Source organism: Salminus brasiliensis, chromosome 7 (genome assembly GCF_030463535.1).
Source record: "Salminus brasiliensis chromosome 7, fSalBra1.hap2, whole genome shotgun sequence".
Classification (NCBI taxonomy): Eukaryota; Metazoa; Chordata; class Actinopteri; order Characiformes; family Bryconidae; genus Salminus; species Salminus brasiliensis.
Genome location: NC_132884.1, coordinates 7,599,338 through 7,622,208, shown reverse-complemented (window position 1 = coordinate 7,622,208; position 22,871 = coordinate 7,599,338). Strand labels below are relative to the sequence as shown.

The 22,871-nt window shown below is 42.8% G+C and overlaps 1 protein-coding gene across 3 annotated transcripts in view; it reads left to right on the top strand.

Annotated features, from left to right (window-relative positions):
• The window catches only part of tanc1a (tetratricopeptide repeat, ankyrin repeat and coiled-coil containing 1a), a 93,855-nt gene that overhangs the window by 21,406 nt on the left and 49,578 nt on the right, over nt 1-22,871 (top strand). For all 3 annotated transcript variants that reach the window (XM_072683673.1, XM_072683672.1, XM_072683671.1), the window contains exons 3-4: nt 6,349-6,576; nt 11,518-11,604. In XM_072683673.1, coding sequence (XP_072539774.1) covers nt 6,349-6,576; nt 11,518-11,604 — 315 coding nt within the window. The remainder of the gene's footprint in view (nt 1-6,348; nt 6,577-11,517; nt 11,605-22,871) is intronic.

Here is a 22,871-nt window from a genome sequence, read left to right as displayed (position 1 = left end):
GTGAAACACACACAGTGATTGTAAGCACACATGCAATGAGCGGTGGGCAGCCCGAGGAGCAAAATGGGGGAAAGGCCTTGCTCAAAGACCCAACAGTGGCAGCTTGACGAGCCCGGGTATCAAACCCACAACCCTGTGGCGCTGAGCCACTACTGCCCATCACATGGGAGAGGAAGCATTTTGTATTTAGCCTGCTAACTAGCTAAGTTACGTGCTAACTTATCTATATTAGCCTAGATTACCAGCGACGCGTTTAGACATGGCAGAACCGGCCTCTTATTTCTTATTTCATGTTTATTCCAACACCATTTAATCAATTGCACTCTCTCAGACACACGGTTTTATTATAAACAGTTGTGTTGGCAGCTCAGCAGTTAGCTACACTGAATTGTCTGATACTTGGTAAATCTGTAGGTGAGATAGCTAAGCAAAGGCTATCTTAGCGAGTGGGCTGCAGATCCAGTAGGCTACAGAGCAGGATAACCTTTTTAAATGCTCATCTTAAGTAAATGCTTTCAATTTTATTTCTTTTCAAGCTAAGTACATTTTAAAGAAGAAATGTTGTGTTGCCCAAAACTCAGTTATTTTGGTATCAGTATTAGAAAAGGTAAAGTGCTGTCATGCCATCTCTATTGGAGACTTATAGGGTGAAAAGCCTTAAATCTACACCACTATTAGTTGGATGAGGGTTGTAAAATTATACTGTGTGTGCCATTGGCCCCCTGACAAGCTCTGTGCCTCAGCTGTTTTATGTCTGTGGAAAAATGTCTGTTTTCCCCTAGAAAGTCATTAGGAGTTGAAATAGGAATGATGCTGCATACAGTTGCATTCAAAGGTTTGGGTGCCCCTGTGCAGATTATATATTTTGTTGAGTGAACATCTGCAGCAAAACTCTTGTTTCTGTCTGTGACTGTTGACTACAGAAGATTAGAGCATTTCCTGCTTACAATTTCCACTGTCCAACATGGTAAATGTGGGGCTGCCAGGTTTTCTACAATTGTCTAGAAATGAGATTCATGTTGGTCTGGAATTTATGCTCCAGAGAGTGCATTGTTTAGTACCTTCCAAAAGGGGTCCAAGGAAGGACAACCAGTGAACTGGAGGCCGAGTCACGGGTGCCCAAGGCTTATTCATGTGTGGCCGAGGTGCACTGAGGTTACCCCGTCTGGTCTGATCTCACAGAAGAGCCACTTCAGCACAAATTGCTAAAATGATTCATTCTGGCTATAAAAGAAAGGTGTCCAAACATATAGTGCATCACAGCTTGCTGCGTATGTGGCTATATAGGCGCAGAATGGTCAGAGAGCTGATGCAGTCTCTGAAAGCCCTTACAGTGTGCACATGATCATCACAACTGGACTATGGACCGGTGGAAGAAGGTGACCTGGTGTGATGAATCACATTGTTTTACATCATGTGGACAGATAGGAGCGCATGCATCACTTGCCTGGGGAAGAGATGGCACCAGGATGCACCATAGAAAGAAGACAAGCTGGTGGAGGCAGTGTGATGCACGGGGCAATGTTTTGCTGGGACCGGCCATCATGTGGATGTTACATTGAAATGTACCACCTGGCTAAATACTGTTGCATGCCAAGTACACCCCTTCACCTCAATGGTTCGATCTTTCAGCAGATTAACGCGTCCTGTTAGACTGCAGAAATTGCTCAGGAACTGCCTCCAAATCTTCTAAGTATCATTGCTATTGAGCACCTTTGGGATATGCTGGACAAACATCTCCAATCCATGGAGGCCCCATCTTATAATCTACAGGATCTGCTGCTGCTGTCTTGGTGCCAGATACCACAAGACACCTTCTAAGTTATTGTGGGGTCCATGCCTTGACCAGTCTAAGATGTTTTGGAACGCTTTTTGTGGTGGACACTTTTTAGGGTGGACAGTCATAACTGCCTTGAAGCAAAGTGCCTTATTTAGCCATGTTGGTGTTAACGAAATGCACCCTTAAAGTTCTATTAGATCAGAACTTGGTGGGCGTTCATGGTGGGCTCTTCTTTGCTTCTTCACACGTGTTCTCTCCCTGTTTGCTTACTGATCCTATTCTTTGCCTTTTCCACCCTTGGCCATCTGTTGGCTTAAAAATGAAATCATCTTTAACAGCCTTTATTCTAACCATTGCAGACAAGCTGATCCCAGTTGGACATCTCTCTGTACTACTCTCCCATTTTCCCTTTGCCTCCTTCTAATGTTGTGTTTTGGAAACCCGACCCACGTTAGATTTTCCCTCGGCTGCCCACAGGTGACGTTTCGTGAGCTGCCTGAGACCACATTTGATGGTCTAAGGTGTGTGTGAGTGTGTTGTATAGGAACGTGAAAACACACATCACAGTCTGCGGGTTGGTCCAGGCTATTCCTGACACATTCCAGATTCTGCAGGCTTTCTGCTTCCTGTGCAGCTTGAGTCGTCTCTTTCAGAACGATCTGGGGGAGAATTCTGCGAAATTCAACACTTTTCACTCTGTCTTGGCACAATGCGCAGAAATGCTCATTTGCACCACCAGAATGAGCCGGATATTTGTTGAGAGCTTAAATGTGAAGATGCATCAGCGATCCTCTTGTTTCACTGTGAATATATTCTCTCCTGTTTGATCTGTCCGTGTTTAGCTTGGGCTTCAAGCTTCAGCCTCCGGGCCTGAGTGAAGGCCCTTCTTGAGCTCCAAACCATATTTCCACATATAAATGATTTATAGTCAGATAAATATTTAATCTCCGCTGAATGGGGCTTCAGCGGGTGGGCGGGTGTAATAGAAATAAATAAATGACTGCCGCATTATGAACGGAGGGACGCGATCACTCTTCGCCGACTGGAGACGGGCGTCCGTGTTAGATTTGATTTGCTGTAGTGCAGCAGGAGGCAGAGTCGAGACACCGCAGACTGCGAAACCAAACCACTACTGGCACATTTTCACAAATTTTCACAAAACTGCAGCTGACCTCTAGTAGTTTCAACAATTCATCGACCTCCAGCTTAATAAAATCTCTCTATTGCTCTTTCCTACCGTCTCCCTCGCTTTCCTTTTTCTCTCACACAGTCATGCACATGTACTCATACTCACACTCAATTAGTGAATGTCAGCTCGAGCTGATTTACTCACTTGTCCAAATTTATCCCTTATAGTGCGTAGATGGAGCGTCACATTAACAGAGGCGATTCTAGGACTGAAAAATGGGGTGGCGATTAGGTGGCCACCCCATTTGCAGTTCTAAAGGAGCCAAAGCCAGCCTAAATATAGTTCAATGTATGGCTTAGAAATGTCCCAAAATGAACAAAAATGGCCTAAAAATAGAGGCCTATTCCATTTGCTCACTATACATTTGTGTATTAATTAAAGGTGCCATGGAACTCAACAAATTTATTCAGTTTTTGTTCTTTGTGTTTATATTTTAAACATGTGACTTTGTATGTAAGATGAAAAAAACTGCCCAATAACAATCCTTTTATTTTATGCTCCCATTTGAACTGGGATGTCGAAATTTCCGAATTCCAAGTAGGAAATTGCAATTGGAACACCCCCACAAGTTGGATTTCCTACTTGGAGAGTAAGGGCCTCACTAACCCTGATGGCTACAACGCACATCAACAGTAGTAAAAGAGGTGGTATTATACAATTTATCAACACTTCTGCTAACCTGGGAAATAAAGTGTGACATATTTTGGTTAGATTCACCATAAAACCAGTATTATCGAACCTTGTTGTGGTGTGACGCCATTCTCAGCTCCGACCTCCGAGGTAAATGGAACGCAGCATTGCATCAGAATTAAACACGCTGATTTTCTGTGTTTTAGATCTGCTCTGATTGCAGCTGGTTTATAACACTGCGTCAGATCATAAGAGCTGCACTGCATAGCCTAGCCTAGCCAAGTATACAGTAGCGTGGCCTGCCACTGTAACAGAAAGTATCTCTTGTGATTTGAGTTTTGCCCAATAGTGTTGCTCTCCTCCCGGTGTCCTTTTGGTTTCCACCCACTTAAATGTGCTTAGCTAGCTAAAGAGATTGTAGCTGGTGAGGTAGGTTAGCTTTTTAGCTTCCACCATCTAGCACCAGCACACTTCTCCTGCGTCCCCACATGGAAATCAGCAACAGTGCTTCCGTTGGTCGTCCCTTCTTCCGATCAGCCAGGTGTTAGCTTTTAGCCTTTTTAGCTCCACTTCCATAAGTAGCTGTAGGTGTATGTACATTTTGGCAGTATAAATAGGACAACCCAAGACTAAGACGCTAACAGCAGCCTTGCCTGCATTCAGAATGGAATTCCTAAAGGTGATGTCTATAGAAGAGTGCACACTAGCTGGCTTACCATTAGTTCAGGACGGACATACAAAACACCCAAAGTGGATAAACAGATTTCAAGGGTAGCCACTTCCACCCCAGCCACCCTATAGTTACACCATAGCATGTGGAGCTTTTCAGAATGAAAGTCGGTAAAAGAGTGAACAGAATTTTCTGTGCTGTTTCTCGCCTTCTGTGTAAGGGCCTGAGGTTTTAGAGGTGGGCTACATTATTGGCAGGACCGCTCATGTATTGGAACACATCCTAGCGCTTTTATTTTTAACAAACACACACATACACACACACACACGCATGGTGGTTTTATGTTTTACTTGATGCCGTGCAAGCCGTCAATCTGTAAGTAGTGCTGCTACGAGTCTGTCTTCACGGCGTCGTGAAAATTAGGATCTAGCCGTTTTATGCCGCCAATCTTGGTTAGGCATTAAAACGTCTTATATTAGATCCTGGCCCACAGAGGGAGGCTGCTTTTTGGCCAGACTGTTTGCTTTGGAACCCTAAACGACGTTTAAGTTGTTCTCCAATTTCCCCAGAGGAGCTGCTTTCTCGAACGAGAAAAATGGACTGAGTTACTGTTGGAGTTGCTGTTGCCTTGGCAGTTCGTCCGTCTGTTTTCATTGTGGTTTTCGCTGGCTGGAGAGAAAAGCACGACTGGTAATGATCACTCTAATGAGATTTGCGGTGCCGAGATGAAGTGGCTAAAATGAAACGACGTCCAGTTGGAAAGCATGCAAGAAGGGAAAAGCGCTTTGAGCGTTTTGAAGTGCTTTAGCAGTAAATAGAACTGATGCAAATGGAAGCTGAGAAGACGCTGCTGCTGATGATAATGATGATGATTATGTAGTGTGGTTATGAGTGTGAGGAAGTGTGAGCATCTGTGGGTCTCTATTTTTTCCCCTCTTCAGACTTTCTCTGTCGCTCACATTGAAGCAGATCTAATGGATTGTAAGACTTGCACTGGTCTGGTAGAAAAGTACAGGCACAAGATTTACCTGCTCCCAAGTGTTTTTGATCTGACAAGACAGGTGGTGTCCAAGGTTCGCCTTTTTGTTTTTGTACTGGAGCTAGGAGGCTAATGTAGCAAGTGATGGTCAGTCATAGTTTCTTTTCTTACCAGTCATAATTCATGAGTAAGATGCTGCCACATATTACTCGCTTATGTGGTTCTTACACTGTATGAATATGAAAGAGACTTAAGCTGTACTTATGCCAAATGTTTATGGACACCTGCTTATGCAATGTTTCTTCCAAAAAGAGGTGTCAGCCATGTGCTGCACTGTTTCTACTATTCTAGGAAGGCATTACTTCATCATAAAACATTGCTGTGCTATGAGGATTTGGAGGATATTTGTACCCTCTAGCCTACGCATTGTGAAGGGGGTTTCCCATTCTATCAGCAGTGCTTTAACAACATGACTTTCAGGTCATTCTTGACCATTTCAAGTGGTCAAGACATCAGAAATCTGTCATATTTTCTACTTATTTATTTATTTAACCCACCCAACCTCCCCTTAGCATGGCTCCTAACACTAGGAGGGTAAGGACTTAACACGTCTCCTTCGATACATGCAGAGAAAAAATGCTGGGTTCTTAGCTTTGCTGCACCTGCTAACTGATGCCTGTGCAGGTTAATGTCACTTCAGAAGTGATGAGCATAAGAGCACTGCCATTTGATCACCACCTGATAATGGCAAAGAGGAATGGCTCAAGATAAAAAATTGTGACCCCCCTGTTCATAGCGGTAATGCATTAGACCGCTGAGCCACTTGTCATATTAGTAGTCAGTTTTTATACCTTAATAACTTGTTCAGACTTACTGGCCTCAGGATTTGATCACCACATTGATGAGACATTGATTTCAAACTTTTGAATGGTAGTGTAAAGTTACAGGGTTTGGAGGTTTGGTAATGAGAATATACTAAATGTGCCTCTCTCTCTATAAGAAACTATAAAAAAGTCAAATTGGGTCCAGAATGATGAACAGCTGTGCGCTATGTCCAGTGTATAAAATGTCTCTCTGTCACTCTCTCTTTCTCTCCCAAGGTTGTGATTCCCTCAGCCCCAGTTACCATCATCATAAATCTCTAGAGGGAGGTCTCACAGTTCCAAGTCACATGGGCAGCGGCCCGCTCCCGATGCAGCCGTACCCCACAGACGAGGTGCTGAGACTGAGTTTATCCAGAGGGGTCTCTATCTCACTCCCCTCCTCTCCAATGCTGCCTCCCCGACAGCCCTACATGCTGCCGCTCAGACCCAGCACCAAATCCCCAGGTACGTCCAACATACATATCACATAACGCATGACACAAATATCTCTTCACTAGCCGACACAATGAAGTGCTTTCATTCTGCAGGAATGCTTCGGAACTGTACTTGGAAAGTGCCTGCGACTCTGAGTGTTTCTGCACTGCGTAGATGTTAAGGTTGCCACTTGCGAGGCATAAATATTCAGCTGAACTTTTGTTATAGGAATTTCTGTGAGTATAGCACCATCTATTGGTCATTTACATAAACTCATCCTTTACTTTTATAGCTGATTGCTTTTAATAGCCTCTTTATAGGGACGTTCGTGGTCTGAGCTAGGCATGCACAATTATATCGGAGGCATATGGGCAACTGGTAATTGCTTAAAATAAAAATTACTGGAGACGATTACATTGGATTTTTACAGGGTTACAAACAAAACAAAACAAGGCACATGGAAGTGAAAGGAACAAAATGAATACACTTAATATTAATTAATACACAAATGTATTAATCAATAAATAAATAAATATAAAATAAAAATAAAAATGAGGAAAAAGACAAGAGAATAAATGGCTCCTTTTTGTATCTGGAGGGAAAAAAAAGTCAATACATCATTTACACGATCTTATCCAAATATGTCCATAAAGGTGACCAGATCCTCCAGAATTGTTCACATTTTTTCTGTAAATCATATGTAAATCATCCAAAGGTAATGCATTTTAATAAATATAAATAAATAATAATATCTTATTTTCCTCTGTCCCACATTATCGTCTCACAATTCCCACTCACTGTATGGACAATGGAAAAGGAAATAACTGCCATGGTAACTGCCGCTTTTGAACTGCCACCGAGTTAATATCTCCCATGTCATGCAATCCATTTTAACACTGTTCATGGTGCTATAAGGGCTCAGAGTGGTGGCCATTAATGTAATGTAATGCAGTTCTCACTGCTGTTATGTACTGGCTTCTATGCTATGTGGTCATGTGTTCTTGCAGAGTGTTCCAACTGAGGCCTCAAGGATCTCCACCAGCCCGCATCAACTGATAGACATAGCGGTCTGTGTTTTCTAACTTGGCTCAAGGGTGGCTTAAGCTGGAATAGAGCAAAATTAGTTGTCATCCTGTCATCCTAGATGGGCAATGTCTGGCCTATCCAGTGGAACTGGGCAATATGACGATATTTTATTGTATCGTGGTACATTTTGTTATTGTGATACACAATACGCTTTTCTAGGCATATCAATCTACTATCCAGCCACCCTTCACAGCATTTTCACACACATGTTGAACCAATGTTCTTTTTGAGCTGTAACACAGAACACTTTTGGGTCAAACGTGTGTGTTCTGAGATGCTGTACTCACGTACAGGCCTGGCAGAATTACTAGTGCTTTTTGTAATGTACAGCATCAAATAGGCCTGTAGAAGAGCCATGATGAACAAAGTATAAAACTGATTCTTAAAACACTGTACAAATCAGTAGAACATCAACAATTAAGTCAAAAATAATGATATAAGGAATAAAAATTATTTATATGCAGAAGCCTTGTGTGGAGATTAACTTGATTTAACTTAAGGTTAACATTTAATTATATATATAATAAATAAATATATAATATAATATATAATAGATATAATAATTGACAATATTAAGAGTCAGAATGCATCCAGTGTTTGATATCATGAATACATCATAGAGTAGTGGTAGTTTTGGTGCTAAGTCTGAATATCATCAGTGTAACAATAAAAATGAAGACCATGGCAGTGATTGATCTTACTAAGGGGTGAAATGTAGATAATGAAAAGAAGAGGACCAAGGACTGATCCCTAAGCCTTTTAAAAAATTACCCATTAAAAATCGGACACGGCCAGGAGAGGGAGCCGTTGTGATATAAGGCATTGTGGAAAAGGCATGCAATGTTATGCAAAAGAAAAAAAAAACACTTCAAAAGCACTTTGAAAGAAAGCAAAGGATAAAAGTTTCTTTCCAAATTGATCAACTTATTTAGCGTGGAATCTGAGAGTGTTTATTCTGGATTAAATAGGGGTAGTTGTGGTCCTACAACAAATAAGAATATCATCAGCAGCGATCGATCTGGCAAAGGACTGATCCCTAGGGGACGCCTTGCATGGCAGATCTAGGATTTTATAAATTAAGGAAAATGAATCACAAGTCATAACAAAATCTGTTCACGATAGTTATAGGTGTTATGTTCCCTTTTTAAAATCGAGGCACTTTGTTTCCTTATGTCTGTAAAACATAAAATAAAACCTAAAACCAATGTAAAGATTTTTGGGGGTAAAAAAGCTCAGAAAGACATCAATATTATTGACATGCTTGTATGGGAGTCTTATGCTGAGTGAACTAGGAGAAGATGTAGCCTGTAGTTATGAGACTATTCCTCCATACTAAATCCTCTACAGACTTTTTAGAGCAGTTCTTCTCAAACTGTGGTATGTGTATATGTGTACTGGTGATACGAAAAGCACCCTGGGTTGGTTCCACAAATCACCTAAAAATAAGCTACTATATAATGTTGTGGCTGAGGTCAGGTAGATAACCATGTTTGGCCTTCTAAGTATAAATATGCATAGGAGGTACTCCATTTATGGCTCTCTGAAAGGTTAGAATTCTCTTCAATTCCCAACATTGGATAAAGCTGATGAGTAAAAAGACATTTTTCTTATTTGCTTATTGATCATTTCGTAATGTGAGATGATGGTCTCACTCTGGCTCTCTAGCCCGGCAGAGTCCAGTAATGTTAGCGTTGTGCTTACAGTTCTGTCTCCACAGGTGGCAGTGCAGACCAGTCCTTCATAATCCATGTGTAGAAAGGCTCTTACTCAGATACAGTGCTGTAAAAGAGTATTTCCCCCTTGCCAATTTCCTTTATTTAGTATACTTGTCACATTTTTGTGAATTTAACCATGCAGAATTTGAAAAGTAAAGACATGGGAATGTAAGTCCAGCATGGGAGAAAACTGCAGACAACAGACAAACGTCTGGAGCAGTGACTGTAGAAAACATGGACAGCCCAATGTTTCTCAAAAATGAAACAACCCCAGGTCTAGCGCCTCTGCTGGCTGCCGCCCATTCAAATATGTTTTAATAACAGAACTGCCCATTTTCCACCTCAAATTTCTCCTGTGAATAAAGTCAATTCCAGAGGACCCCAGAGGGTGTTCTGCTAGAACTTAGTGGTAAAAACAAAGTATCTGATACCTAATCTGGGACATCATTATGGGTTTTTTCCCCAGTACCTTTTATTAATAAAACAAATGAAAGCGATGTGGCAAATCAACTGAAAGGTTTTGCAGGGAGCTTACCCTTCCTAGTAGCCTTGACACAGTGGGCAACCTGAGCCCTGGGTTAGTGCATGGGCATAGCATTTCACATGTAGGAATTTAGCCTGTTCAGCATTTTTCAGTAACTAAAAGTACATCTTTCTTAGTAATCTGCTGTTCCTCTGCTACAGTCTTAAACAGCTCAGCCATATCTGCACCCGTGTGGCTCTCATTCACTGCTTTTGTTTGGATCACAAGACGCTAGCTGCCACTCATCTGTGATAAAATGCACAGTAGCGGTGACGTGAAACTCCCACGTTACAGCTTTTCTATGTGTTTTCTTTAGTGATTCCACAACTTCGGTTTTTGTGGGGATCACTGTGTCCGGAAATTATCTTTGAGAAGGGGTGCTGCTGTATCTCGGCTCCAAAGTAGCTCAACGGCTGAATAGACGCAAATCCTTAACCCACCTGTTCATAGCTTCCCCTAGCACTAGCAATGCTCCCGACACTAGGGAGGTCAGGAATTAACATGTGTCCTCTGATACATGCAGAGCCAGCCAGTCTCTTTTCATCAAACTTCTGCCAATGCGGCATCGCTGGGCAGCCGACCCACTCAGAGAAACTAACAGATGCTAACAGATGCCTGTGCCAGCCAACATTATTTAAGAGTTATGAGGGGACAGAGTGCCATCTACCCTCCGAGCCGGCCACTGATAGCAAGGTGGCATGGCTCGGGATTGGAACTCACAACCCCCGGGCCATAGTGGTAGCACATTGGACCTCTGATGCCCATACACTAGCTAATAATAGAGAGGGTGTCCATTCAATTTCTCCCCCATCCATCTTTTATCTCTGTAGAGTGCACACCACACATTCGGCGCTGGACTTCCGCAGTTCCGAGCTCCGCCTGTTGCGTTCCGTCAACATTGCGTTGTCAGTGAACTTTTAGAAAATGGATTTTTGACATTTGTGAATCGAGTCAGAATCGCCCACGTCCAGAACATACAGATGGGAAGGAGCACTTGCTGGACACGGGGGGTCAGCTGACGCACCTCGTCGTGTCCAGCGACTTCTCTTTCCCCTGTTTGGTCTAAACTGGAGTTGATGTTCTGATGTTGAGACATTCCTTCCTCTTGATTCATTGTGTTTTGGCATGTTCTTACAGGTGTGTGTGTGTGTGTGTGTGTGTGTGTGTGTGTGTGTGTGTAGACACACACTTCAAAGACTTTTTGGCTTTGAAGCTTTGTGATGGGACCAGTAACAAAAGTAAATGGCATACACACGCACACACACACTTATACCCATGAATGGACTGGATCAGGTGTGTGTGTGCGCGCGTGAGTGTGTGTGTGTGGGGGCATGAGGGAGGACAGTGTCAGCATGAGGAACTGTTTAAAGTGCTTAAATCAATTACAGGCACATGATCACCCTCCGCCTGCTGAAACACACTGGAATCTGTTTGCTGTTTACTAGCACAGGATAGTACGACCGTCTCACACACACACACACACACACACACACACACACACACATGCACTCATAGAGAGAGATTTAGATCACCTTAAAAACTCATCTGGAAAGACTTAACTCGGTAAGAGCTCTCTCTCTCTCTCATGCTCTCTCTTTAACTCCTCCTTCCATTTCTCCTCCTTCTCCTTCTGTGTGTGTTGTGCAGGTTCAGTAAGGAAGCCTAAGTATGTAGAGAGTCCTCATGTTCCTGGGGGTGCAATCAGCTGGACGCTGCGGAGCGAGGAACACTCCGGTGAGTCTTCGTCTTTTAGTTACCTGTCACTAGTTACCTGTTAAGAGACCTGTAACTCCACAGCCTCCACAGAAACGCACCAGTGGAAGCAGTACCTTCTGCTGAAAGGGAGAAGATATTTCTAGAAGGACATAGAAGGTTCTGACAGCATGGTATATGTGCCCCCCGCTTGTTGTATCGTGTGTACTGCACTGAAACAGTTGCACTGAAATGTGGTCCACTTCTTCAGAGCTAAAGCTTCACAGTCTGCCTTTTCCGACTCTAGCATGATTTGATTTTTGGATAGGCGAGTGTGTTTCCTTGTGTGTATGTGTGTGTGTGTAGGCACTTTTGTGTGTGTTTGGTAAGTGTGATGCTTCTCGAGTTGTTGCCTGCAGAGACAGTCTTTGTTCTGCACTCAGGGATGCTGATGGAGTCTGAAGGAGGCGTGGCTCTGACAGACAGAGCACAGAGACTTACACACAGAGATTGACACTTCATACAGTTTATGTAGTCAGCTGCCTCTCTCTCTCTCATTCACTCACTCACTCTGTGTCTCTCTTCATGTCTCTCCTTCCATTTTTCTCTCTCTGTTTAATATCTCCCACCCCCCTTCCTCTATGTATATATATCCATGTCTATATATCCATGTCTCTCTCTCTCCATCCCCTTTTCTGTGTCTGTTTAATATATCTCTCTCTTTCCCCTATCTCTCTGTCTCTCTCTCTCTGTCTCTGTTTGTTGCTCTATCTCTCCCAATCTCTTGGTTTTCTCTCTCTCTCTACCTCCTTTCCCTCTCTTTCACACATACATACACAGACACTTCTCCCTCTCTCTGTTTCCCTCCTTTACTCTTTCATTGCCATTCTCACTCAGTGTCCCTCTCTTCTCAAGGTCTTTCTCACTATTTCTTTCTCAGGGTCTTTCTCTCCCACTCTCTCTCTCTCAATTTCTTACACTGTTTCACTTTTTCACTCTCTCTCACAAGGTCTTTCTCACTTATTCACACTCTCATGGTCGTTAGTCTTTCTCACTCTCATGCTCTCTTTCTCAAGTCTTTCTCAATATTTCTTTCTCTCTCTCTCTCTCTCTCTCTCTCTCTCTTTCTCTCTCTCAAGGTCTTTTTTTACTTACTCTCTCACACAAGGTCTTCTCTCTCTCTCTCTCTCTCTCTCTCTCGCTGTCAAGTCCTTCTCACCCTCTCTCAAAGTCTTTCTCACTCACTCTCTCTCACACTCTCTCTCTCAAGGTCTTTCTCACTCTCTCTCACTCCCACACACATACAGACACACACTCTATCTCTTTGCCCTGTCTTTCTCTTTCTATGTCATTTTTGTCTCTTACATTCCAGTATTACTGTGTGTGAAAGCAATGTGTGTGTGTGTGTGTCTGTGTGATGAAGGGTAAAATTGCGTATTAGAGCTGCACACAGTCCAGCCTGTTTTGCTATGCTACAAGACAAGATTTACTATAATAACAATGTCTGGAATGTGTTCAGGTCAGGAGCTACAGGTGGATACACACACACACACACACACACACACACACACACTCTCACTGATGCACCCATGCATGCACATACATATAAGAATATGCATCTATATGTATGTATGCATCCCCATGTGAACAGCATTCGGCGGCCGTTATGTTGCTCTTGGACCCGTACTTCAGAGTGTCCAGTTCTATTTTGGGCAGTCTTTAGGCCTGCGCTGTTATTTTATGAAATTATATACCATCTTTTAGGCTTGCAGGCACAGCGAATTAGTATTATAAAGCAATCATGCTTCTGTCATTTCCCAGTGTGTGTGGTTAGCAATGAGCAATGGCCAGTCCTCTGAGGTAGGTCCCTGCTACTGGTGGAGGAGAATGGACCTCCCTCTCTACCTCTGTACCTCTCTCCTTCTCTCTCTCTAGCGTCATCTTTAATTTGACTAATTAGTCTGCCACCAGGGGAGAGGTAAGCCCACTGTTGGTGATTTCCAGATGCAGATTCATCACGCTGACAGCTGCTAGCACAGCTGCTGAAACCCCTTCTATCACTTTCTATTTTGGCTCTTCCTCCCATTATCCTTCGCATGTGTGTGGAACCCCAACCTGCCTCAAAACGACCTCTCAATCACCTTAATGTCCTACACGGGTCGAAGGGCAGTAATTATGGGATTCCAGTGTCCTGCATTGAAATGATTTATCTTGTTTTGAAAGGCAGAAAATTGACCAGTCCGTTCTAACATGCTTTTTTGTATCAGCTGTTACAAGATAGAACAGGCCTTACGGGAAAGTGGCAAAAGTCCAGTTTCACCTCGAGAGAAACTGCTGCCAGCTAATCAAAGCAAGCCACTATGCTAATATTAATCCCACTAATGTAATTATTTAACACAGAAGTGCTTCCAGTCTAATAGTGAGACCTTTCTGATACATATGAAATAAATACAGTCTATTACTCTGAAAAAAATGACCTGATTTCCAAAATGAATTTTTAAACCATTTTTTCTCCCCAGCTTTAGATTAGCTAATTACCCAACCCACTTATTAGTACTCTACCCCTATCACATGTAATACTCCTGACATTGTGAGGGTAAGGACGGACACATGCCTCCTCCAACACATGCACAACCAGCTACCGCCTATTTCAGCGTCACTAGGCAACCCACACACCCGGAGGAAATCACCTTGTACCCAGATCTGATGCCTTGGCTAGCAGACGCCTGTGCCAGCCAGCATCACACTGAAGTGATGTAGGGAGAGAGAGTCATCCACCCACCTGGGTAATTGTGCTCTCTCAGGCTCCAGCTACTGATGACACAACGGCATGACCAGGGACTCGAACCAGCCATCCTGGGGTCATAGTGGCATTGCCTCAAGGCCGATTTATGCTTCTGCGTTGAGTCTATGGTGTAGCCTGCGCGGGTGGTCTACACCGTTGTAAGCATTTATACCTGGGTGTGCAGCCAAAACACTAGTCTGGCAGGTCTTTAGCGTGTGTGACTACTTTTGACACCACAGTGAAATTTTAGCCATTTTGTAAAACTTGTCCAACCTGGCAACAGTTGCTAGGTAAGGTAGGCATTTGTGGGCGGAGCACGGCCAGGAGAATTACAGCCACTTTCCCAGAAACAGCATGAGCTTTTTTACTTCTGCTAGTCAGAGAAGAGAACAAGAGAGCTGAGACTTCAGCCCAGTTTCAATTCAGTTTGTTATGCAGCGTAATTATGTTTGAATCACAGGAACATTTCTCACAAATGCGAGGCCTTTTTGTTGCGTGCTCATGTTCTCTTCCTATAAATAGCAGCTGATTTGTTCAGTTATGAATGGCAGCTACATAGCTGGGATGATTCCGGTTCTTTGGTAAACTTTCTCTTTCCAGCAGAGTGTCAACATGGCTGCTACGGGAGGGAGGTGAAGTTTCAGGACGGTTCTGGACCAGAGGTGACAAATGTGTCTTCAAACGTGGGCAATTTCTGTCTTAATATTTACAGCAATAATGCATACGAGTCTGCTCCACCCCCCGATTCTGCTCTGGAGAAGCAGACATATCGCTATGGCAACATTCAGTGTCATTTCTCTCTGAGCAGTGACCGGTATTTTCCGCTACTCTTCTGCGAGCGCAATCTCGATGATTCAGTTCTAATGAGTACTAATGATTTACACAGCGCTGTTACCTCATCACGAGCCCGCTAAATTTCCCACTGCAGATTCCTCATTAATGCTGAATCTTTTCTCCCAGCCTCGCCGACCACTCCTTCTGCCTCTCCGCGTGTGTTTCTACCATTAGATGCAAAAATAAACCCTGGATCGACAAGGCTGTAATTTACTTGTCATTTTGCAGCGGAAAAGTTTGACTTGTTACTGTAAGACGGCAGCGCTGGTCCAGCGGGCACTAGCCCACGGCCTCTGGGTTTTGGTATAGTGGCCAAAGAAAATGGAAACCAGCTTAATGGGTTTAGCCTGGGTTGGTATTCATGACAGATTATCAACTGGACCAGTAGTTACTTAGGGTGTTATCTTCTACAGCAACATACAGGCAGCAGGACCAGGTCGCTGTTATTCAAGATCCCTTGTTAGGAACAGTGATGGGCTGCTGATGCTTCACGATGACCGTCATGTGCATCATGTTTTCTACATTTCTCCAAGTGCCGAAGAAGCAAAGCCACTTAACGCTGCCAAGCCTTTGCATGAACCTTTTGCCAGTGCCACTCGTTGATAACACACCATTTACATGGCCTGTTATTACTCCTTTTAGCTGGTACTTTGAGGGATGTGCAATAACCATCATCAGGTTGGGTGGCAGTTTTATTATTATGCACTGTCACTACAGATAACAGCCAGCTCTATTCTTCTTAATTAAAGAGATCTGAAAGGCCTTGTCAAATTAGAGAACAATGATGGGGGATGTTTCTATTTCTGTTGTTCCATTACAGTGTGTTTGATTAATTGCTAAGTAGGCAATTAAAGGTAGGCAGTAAACTTGCAGTTGCAGTTAATTTCTTGCAGAAATAGTTAGATATAATATTAGAGTTTTCTTAAATTATCTTATCCAAATGTGCGAGTCTGCTGATTTGGAGACCACACATGTTCACATGGCGAGTATGACTCACAGTTGACTAAGTCTATAGTTCTTTCATTGTGTCTGTTTTTAACTTTTGTAACAGGACAGGGGGCAGGGACACTTCTCTGCAGTCATTAACACACTTTTCAGAGCCTTCTGCCTGTTGCTGAAATGGCTGTGCAAAACCAGAACTTGCTTTCTTCTGGCTGTCCAGCCCCAGTAATGGTTAATTTTTAGATAAGACACGTTACTAAACAAACTCTGGCATCTGAACCAAGGAGCTGCGCTTGTTTGGTTTAAAGGCAGCATTCACATTTACTGTAACAAACCACACTAACAGGGCAATCATACCAGGGTTGGTTTTAATCGAATTAAGGCTGACAAGTATAAACACACCCCTATTTTTTATATTAAGTTGATAAACCCCTCATTGTGCTCCCAGTTTTCTGTTATGTAAAGTAGTAAATGCTACAAGTCTTGCTTTCCTCTTAAATAATGACATATTTTGAGGAAGGATTCCCAAAAAAACTGTGAATGCATTTGGTTTGAGGGACATTCTGATATTCTCTAAATCCAACAGATAAGACCAAAACCTTTTTGTGGGGGGACTTGAGGACATCTGTCACAAGTAGGCTTGACATCATCATAAATTCTACTTATCCTGTCAGATGAATACAGTGAAGAATTTTACATTGGATCAAGCTGTGCTGGGCACCCCCCGCCCACCACTGGGTTTTAATATTCAGCAATGAGGTGGGATGAAGAACTACTGAAGATCTGTCATGCTCATATCAGATATAACAAAAAAAAAGATTTGATTTGAGCTACCTGATGAAACAAAACCTTTGTGTTCTGGTTGGAATGTGGCGTTACCGGTGGCTGTTATTTTAGTTAAAAGTTAAAAAAATGAAATATTGTTCAGATATCACCATTGTAATTTCATCACCTACTTTAACCAACAACTTTCTCCGTCTTTTAGACAGATTTCATCCTTCGCCTAATTTAAACGTGTCAAATTTGCCAGTCCTTGGTAAGTCTCTCCGCATATCCCACTGACTTACCTCCCATCTGGAAGAACAGAGAGTGCGCATGCTCTGAGGCCTCAGCTTCTTGAGGCAGTGTGCCACTCAGGAGCCCCACAGTGAAAGGTTTTAATATCTTCAAAGTCTGCAACCCAAGAGAGAACGTCTGCTGTACACTTAGAACCCAAGTACTTTTGGAGCGGAGGCTTTTAGCATACTCTAGTTATCCTGCCTTTGTACAGAGCCTGATTCTAAGTGCCTCACTTTGTCCATTAGCATAGTGTGTTGATGATCATGACCCGGTGAAGCTTGGCCTTGGAAACAACCTCCTAGAGGACAAATGACTAAGATTCATGCTGATAAAAGAATACGCAGAGCAAACACAGGGTAGTATTCCTAATACTGTAGTCTTGATCAGTAAGAAGCTTCTTGGGCCTGTATTCTTTCTTTTGGCTCTGCATTAGAGATAAGGCTTGAAGAGGCCACATGTAATTGAGCTTAATGATGACCCTATTCAGCAGGTTCTCTCCTAGAACCATTAAAGGCTTGTGTTTTTTTTAAGCAGAGCACATTTACAGTTTACACATTTATATACACTCATCTTGGACACGGATGTCATGACAATATTGGGCTTCTACTGAGTTCTGAGTGTACGACATACATATTTCATAGGAAAGGGTTTTGGTGGAGTTTTCATTTTAAGAGGTTTTCTGGAATTAACATAATCATCATACATACAAGTTAAAACATCTACATACAGCACTTCTAATATATGGTCCTATAATATAGTGTCCCATAGCAATTTGCACCTGGACCAGATTCTTTCGGTAGCCATCATCAAGCTTCTGGAAGAATTCTGGTTGGATATTAGAGCACTCATCTTGGCAGAGAATTGGTAAAGTTCAGTTAAACGTGTTGGTTTTTTTTGGCATGGATCCAACTTTTAAGCACAGTCTGCATATTTTGATAGTGTTGAGGTCAGGACTTTGGGAAGGCCATTCAAAAGCTTTATGTTAGCCTGCATTTCCATTCAGGAACCACTTTTGATGCATGGTTGGGGTCACTGACTTGTTGAAACACCCAGTTGTGTCCAAATTTGAACCATGTAGCTGATGGTCTGAGCTCTTTCCATCCACTTGCCATCCACATGTACCAGTTCCACTGGCAGCAAAAAAAAAAACCCAGAGCATGATGCTTCCATCGCCATGTTTAACAAAGAGGTTTATTAAATTTGTTGTTGAAAACAGAAAAGTTCTAACAAAAAGTCTAAGTCAGATTCTGGACGTGTTTTTAAAGTGTTCACAACTATGCTGTTATGATGATTCATCCCATTGTCCTCATAAATTAAACAAATCCCAAATGTGAAAGAAGAAGAAATTGTTTCTTAAGAACGGTTGGTGAATGAGACCTATTGTTCTTGGTGCGAATGATTCACCTTCACTCCTACAAACATACCTCTGGTCATTCTAGCTCAATGTTTGTCTCATCTGACCATACAGCTTTCCTAAAGAAGGCTTTTGTTTGTCCATGTGGTTAAGCTGCAAACTTTCATCAAGATTGACAGTATTGAAGAAGCAGAAGCTTCTTTCCTGGATGGCAGCCTCTTCGTAGTCCTTGGCGATGTAAAACTTCTTGGCCTTCCAGCAGCTTCCATGGCAGGTGTGAGGCTTGGTGGTTATTCCTGACCATCTGAACCAGTTTCCTCAAAGCTGAGGGAGACAGTTGGCTCACACAGACATTCCTGACTTGGGTAAATCTACGATCATCCTCAGGTCTGCAGTAAACTCCTGGAACTTTCCCATGGTACTGTGTGTTGGTCAGTCCAATGAGTGCTGTCAAACAAACCTTTTTACAAGACCATATTTATCATATTTACCATTTGTGACAGACACAGATGGAATTTGGCTTCTGCATTTATTCCATCAGTGCAGTGAATACGCACATACACACCAGCGAAACACACACAGTGAACAGTGAGCACACGTGCCCGGAGCGGTGGGCAGCCATTGCTGCGGCACCCGTGGAGCAGAGACGGTGAAGGGCCCAACAGTGGCAGCTTGCCGAGCCCGGGTATCGAAATCACAAGCCTGTCATCAGTAGCCCAGAGCTCTTAACGCCCCCACATTTGGGAACAGAGAAGTCTATTCCAGCTGTAGTCAATCATGATCACTAACCGGAAGTTCAGAGGCCATGACCTTGTGAGGTTAACAAGACGTTTTAGAACTTACAGCACTGACGTAATAATTTGTGTGGGTGTATGTATTTATTCTGCCTTGGAAAAAGAACAGTTTAAGGAAATTACTGACCATGTCCATGATGAGTGTATGTAAACATCTGACCACAACTGTATGTCTTAGACAGTGATGTCGGAGTCTTTGCTGTTTATTGCTATGAAGACAGGGCAGTAGAATGGCACTCCTGTTATCAGGCAGATAGCATTAGCTCTTTTCTCCTGGACACAGATCCTGTGATAACAGATGTCCCTGCATGCCTCCAGACTGCCTCTCTCTCTTTCTCGCTCACGCTCTCTCTCTCTCTCTCTCTCTCTCTCTCTCAATCTCTTGGCTTTATTCTGTTGCGTTATTACTTTCCTTCTCCTTCCTTCTGTCTCTCTTTTTCTTACCACTATTCCTATGTAGATTTAGTTTGAATTCACATCTACATTTCATTTCAGTTTTTACAATATTCTCTTGGGTTGTCAACCTTTTGTATCTGAAGTATCTGAGTGGTAGTGAGGGACGGAGAAAGGTGGTGTGGAAAGGGGATGAGTAGAGGGTGTCCATGTGCTTTTTAGCATGCTAATAGATTGCAGCATTTGGAGGGGAAGGGGGGGGAGGGATGATAGGCACCATGCTAGCAAAGCAAGATCGGAGACAAAAAAACAAGCCAGGAGAGATGATGGAAGGATGGAGAGAAAGGAAAGAAGAACAGCATGGGAAGGATGGATGGATGAATGGTCTAAATAATGAGTGTTATTGCAGAGAGCAAAGAGTTTATTATATATATATAATATAATATATAATATATATATATATACCGCACAGACTGAGTACATGTCTTTTGACCATCCTTTCGCAAATACTGCCAGTCTGTCTTTCTGTAGTGTTATGTGAGGTTTTGTTGCACATGCGTACTTTGCTAGTCCAGGTGTAACGTGCCAGCCTGTCTGAGCTGCCCTGCCAAAACATCAAGCGCCGCATGTGGATGTATAGGATATGGCTCGGTGTACACACGGCCCTAACAGAAGGAAGGAAATGCAGACACTCATTTCTTTTGGCTCGCCCAGCCAAACGGTAAAAGAAAGCTGGCATGAGAATCACTGCACTCGCCATCCGAATACCTTCAGTAAGGATTCCCACTGATTCCCGCCTCTGTACACATAGTAAAATCAGTGACTGTTGCAAAGCTGACCAAGTCTATTTGTGTTCATTCAACATGGATGATGTTACTGAACAGAATACCTGTAGCGCCCATTTTTGTGGATGTTTACTTGATAATTGACTATGATTAATTGATAATCGGCTATGATAATTAACTGATCAATTTTTAGTATGGAAGCCGTAGCATTCAATATCTCCGGGCATTCAGAAACTGTTGCTAGAATGTCTTATTGAGTGTTTTAAATTTTTTTTTTGCTGTATTAATAGTAAGTGTTCGACTTCTGGTTGGTGTGAAAAATGCTTAGATGCAGTATTACATGATTTTTACAAACCTGTTATGTTGCCTTATCCTCTTTAATAGTGGGCTCCTTAAAAAAAGAAAAGGGCTCTGCCAGGCCTGTTATCAGCTTATCATACAATATGTGGACATGCTCTCGATATTACCTTATTTTAGCAGAGATACAGATTTTTTTAGCAGACGTTGATTCTGTCGGAGGTGAGGACGAGTCTGTGGCAGAAAGCGACATCTTTCATGTAGCATGCAGTGCACCCAGTGACCAGTGCATCCATAATGGCGCCTCCTTACACACAGAGCGGACTGTGACAGGTACGAATCGGCACACATGTGATCCACATGATTAACTGCCAAAGTTTAACCATAATATTGTGGAATACAGTTTTTTCTGCTGCCGTAGTCTTACAATTCAAACAATTCTCTGACATTTGTAGCTTGTAATCCAGTTGCTTCCTAAGTGTCGCAGAAAGGTTCTGCGCCACCATGAGTGCTGCGCCTGAACTCGCATTTCCACTGCTTGGTAAACACAATAGGCAATAATAGAGGTCAACAAAAATAATTGAGGTCATGTTCATACATTATACGATACATTAATAATGTAATTATTGTAACTAGCCTATTGTTGATTTCACTGATCAGTTTCAAGAGAAACAGAATGAACGGTACATTTCTACCATGTAAAGCTGCGGCACTCTCTGTCTGATGCATTTTGACTACTGGCAAACTGGCACATCGGCATCGGAGTTCACACATGAAACCATTTTACTCTCACATGAGTGAGACCTGTATCTTTTCGACCTGCCAAAGTCACTGGACAGCTGAACACACTGCTTAACATCATGCTAAATGAGGGGAAGAAGGAAGGCCATCCTACTCACCTAGTTATAATACAAATACAGTAGTGACATGCAACCAACTACCTGGGGTTCCACAGCAACCACTTGGTGACACCCTAGCAACCAACTGAGACACCATAACAACCACCTGAGACACCATAGCCACTGCTTAACAGTTACCTAACAACAGCCTAGTAGCCTAGCAGCCTAACTAATCAGCATTATAGCAACTACCTGAAAAAAAACACACCACTAAATCTGGGAAAAAAACATAGCAACACCTGAAATAGCACCATAAAAACCACCTGGAATATTATAGCAACCACGTAGCTACGCAACTGCCTGGAAGTGGGAACCTCTTTAGCTGTGCAGTCATTCAGCATCTCGTTCTTGTTATTGCAGACATTAAAGCTCTTCTCAGGGCTTTCCGTCTCTGACTGAAATAACAGTTCAGTTGTGTGAGTTTGTTCTTTTTTAATTGTGTCTGTTCTTATCAAACCTCAGAGGAACAAAATATTGTAAGTTGTGAAAAATGTCTTAAGCTTCTTTGGAGATTCATGCAGAGTAGTAAATTAGCAAAGTCCTTTTGTGATGGATTCCACCCTTCGCCTAGTATAGACATGACAAATTTGCCGGCCCTTGTAAGCCTGTCAGCACTTCTTGCCCATAAGCTGCTTACATATAAAGGTTATTAATATTACACATATAGCAGACCATTTAATAAACATGAGTAAATGCTACTTCGGCCTGGGTCGGCCTTAAGGCAGGTATCGGTGTGCTGTCTGTTTAAGCCTGGGCGAAGCTGGCCAGCAGCATCAATAAATGATGATCTGAGGTGGTGTGTAAAGCCGGATTGATGGATGGGATGTTAACAGGCGAGAGATGGAGAGTATGTGTTTGTGAGAGCAAGAGCGAGAGAAAGAGAGAGAGCACCAGAGAGAGAGAGAGATTGCTGATAGACCACAGTATGATAATGTATTGTGGCCCAATGCCCTACTATTCTCCATAGGGACAGACCATTTTTCACACTCCCCCACCTCACATTTACATTACACATTTACCACACTGCGTTGTGCCTGTGTGTGTGTGTATGTCTATCTATCTATCTGTCTATCTATCTCTATAAATGTGTAGCAGTATAGTTGGTGCAGCTCTGTACATGGAGCTGTTGCTCAGCAGATAAGCAACCAGTGTGAGGTTATAGGGGGC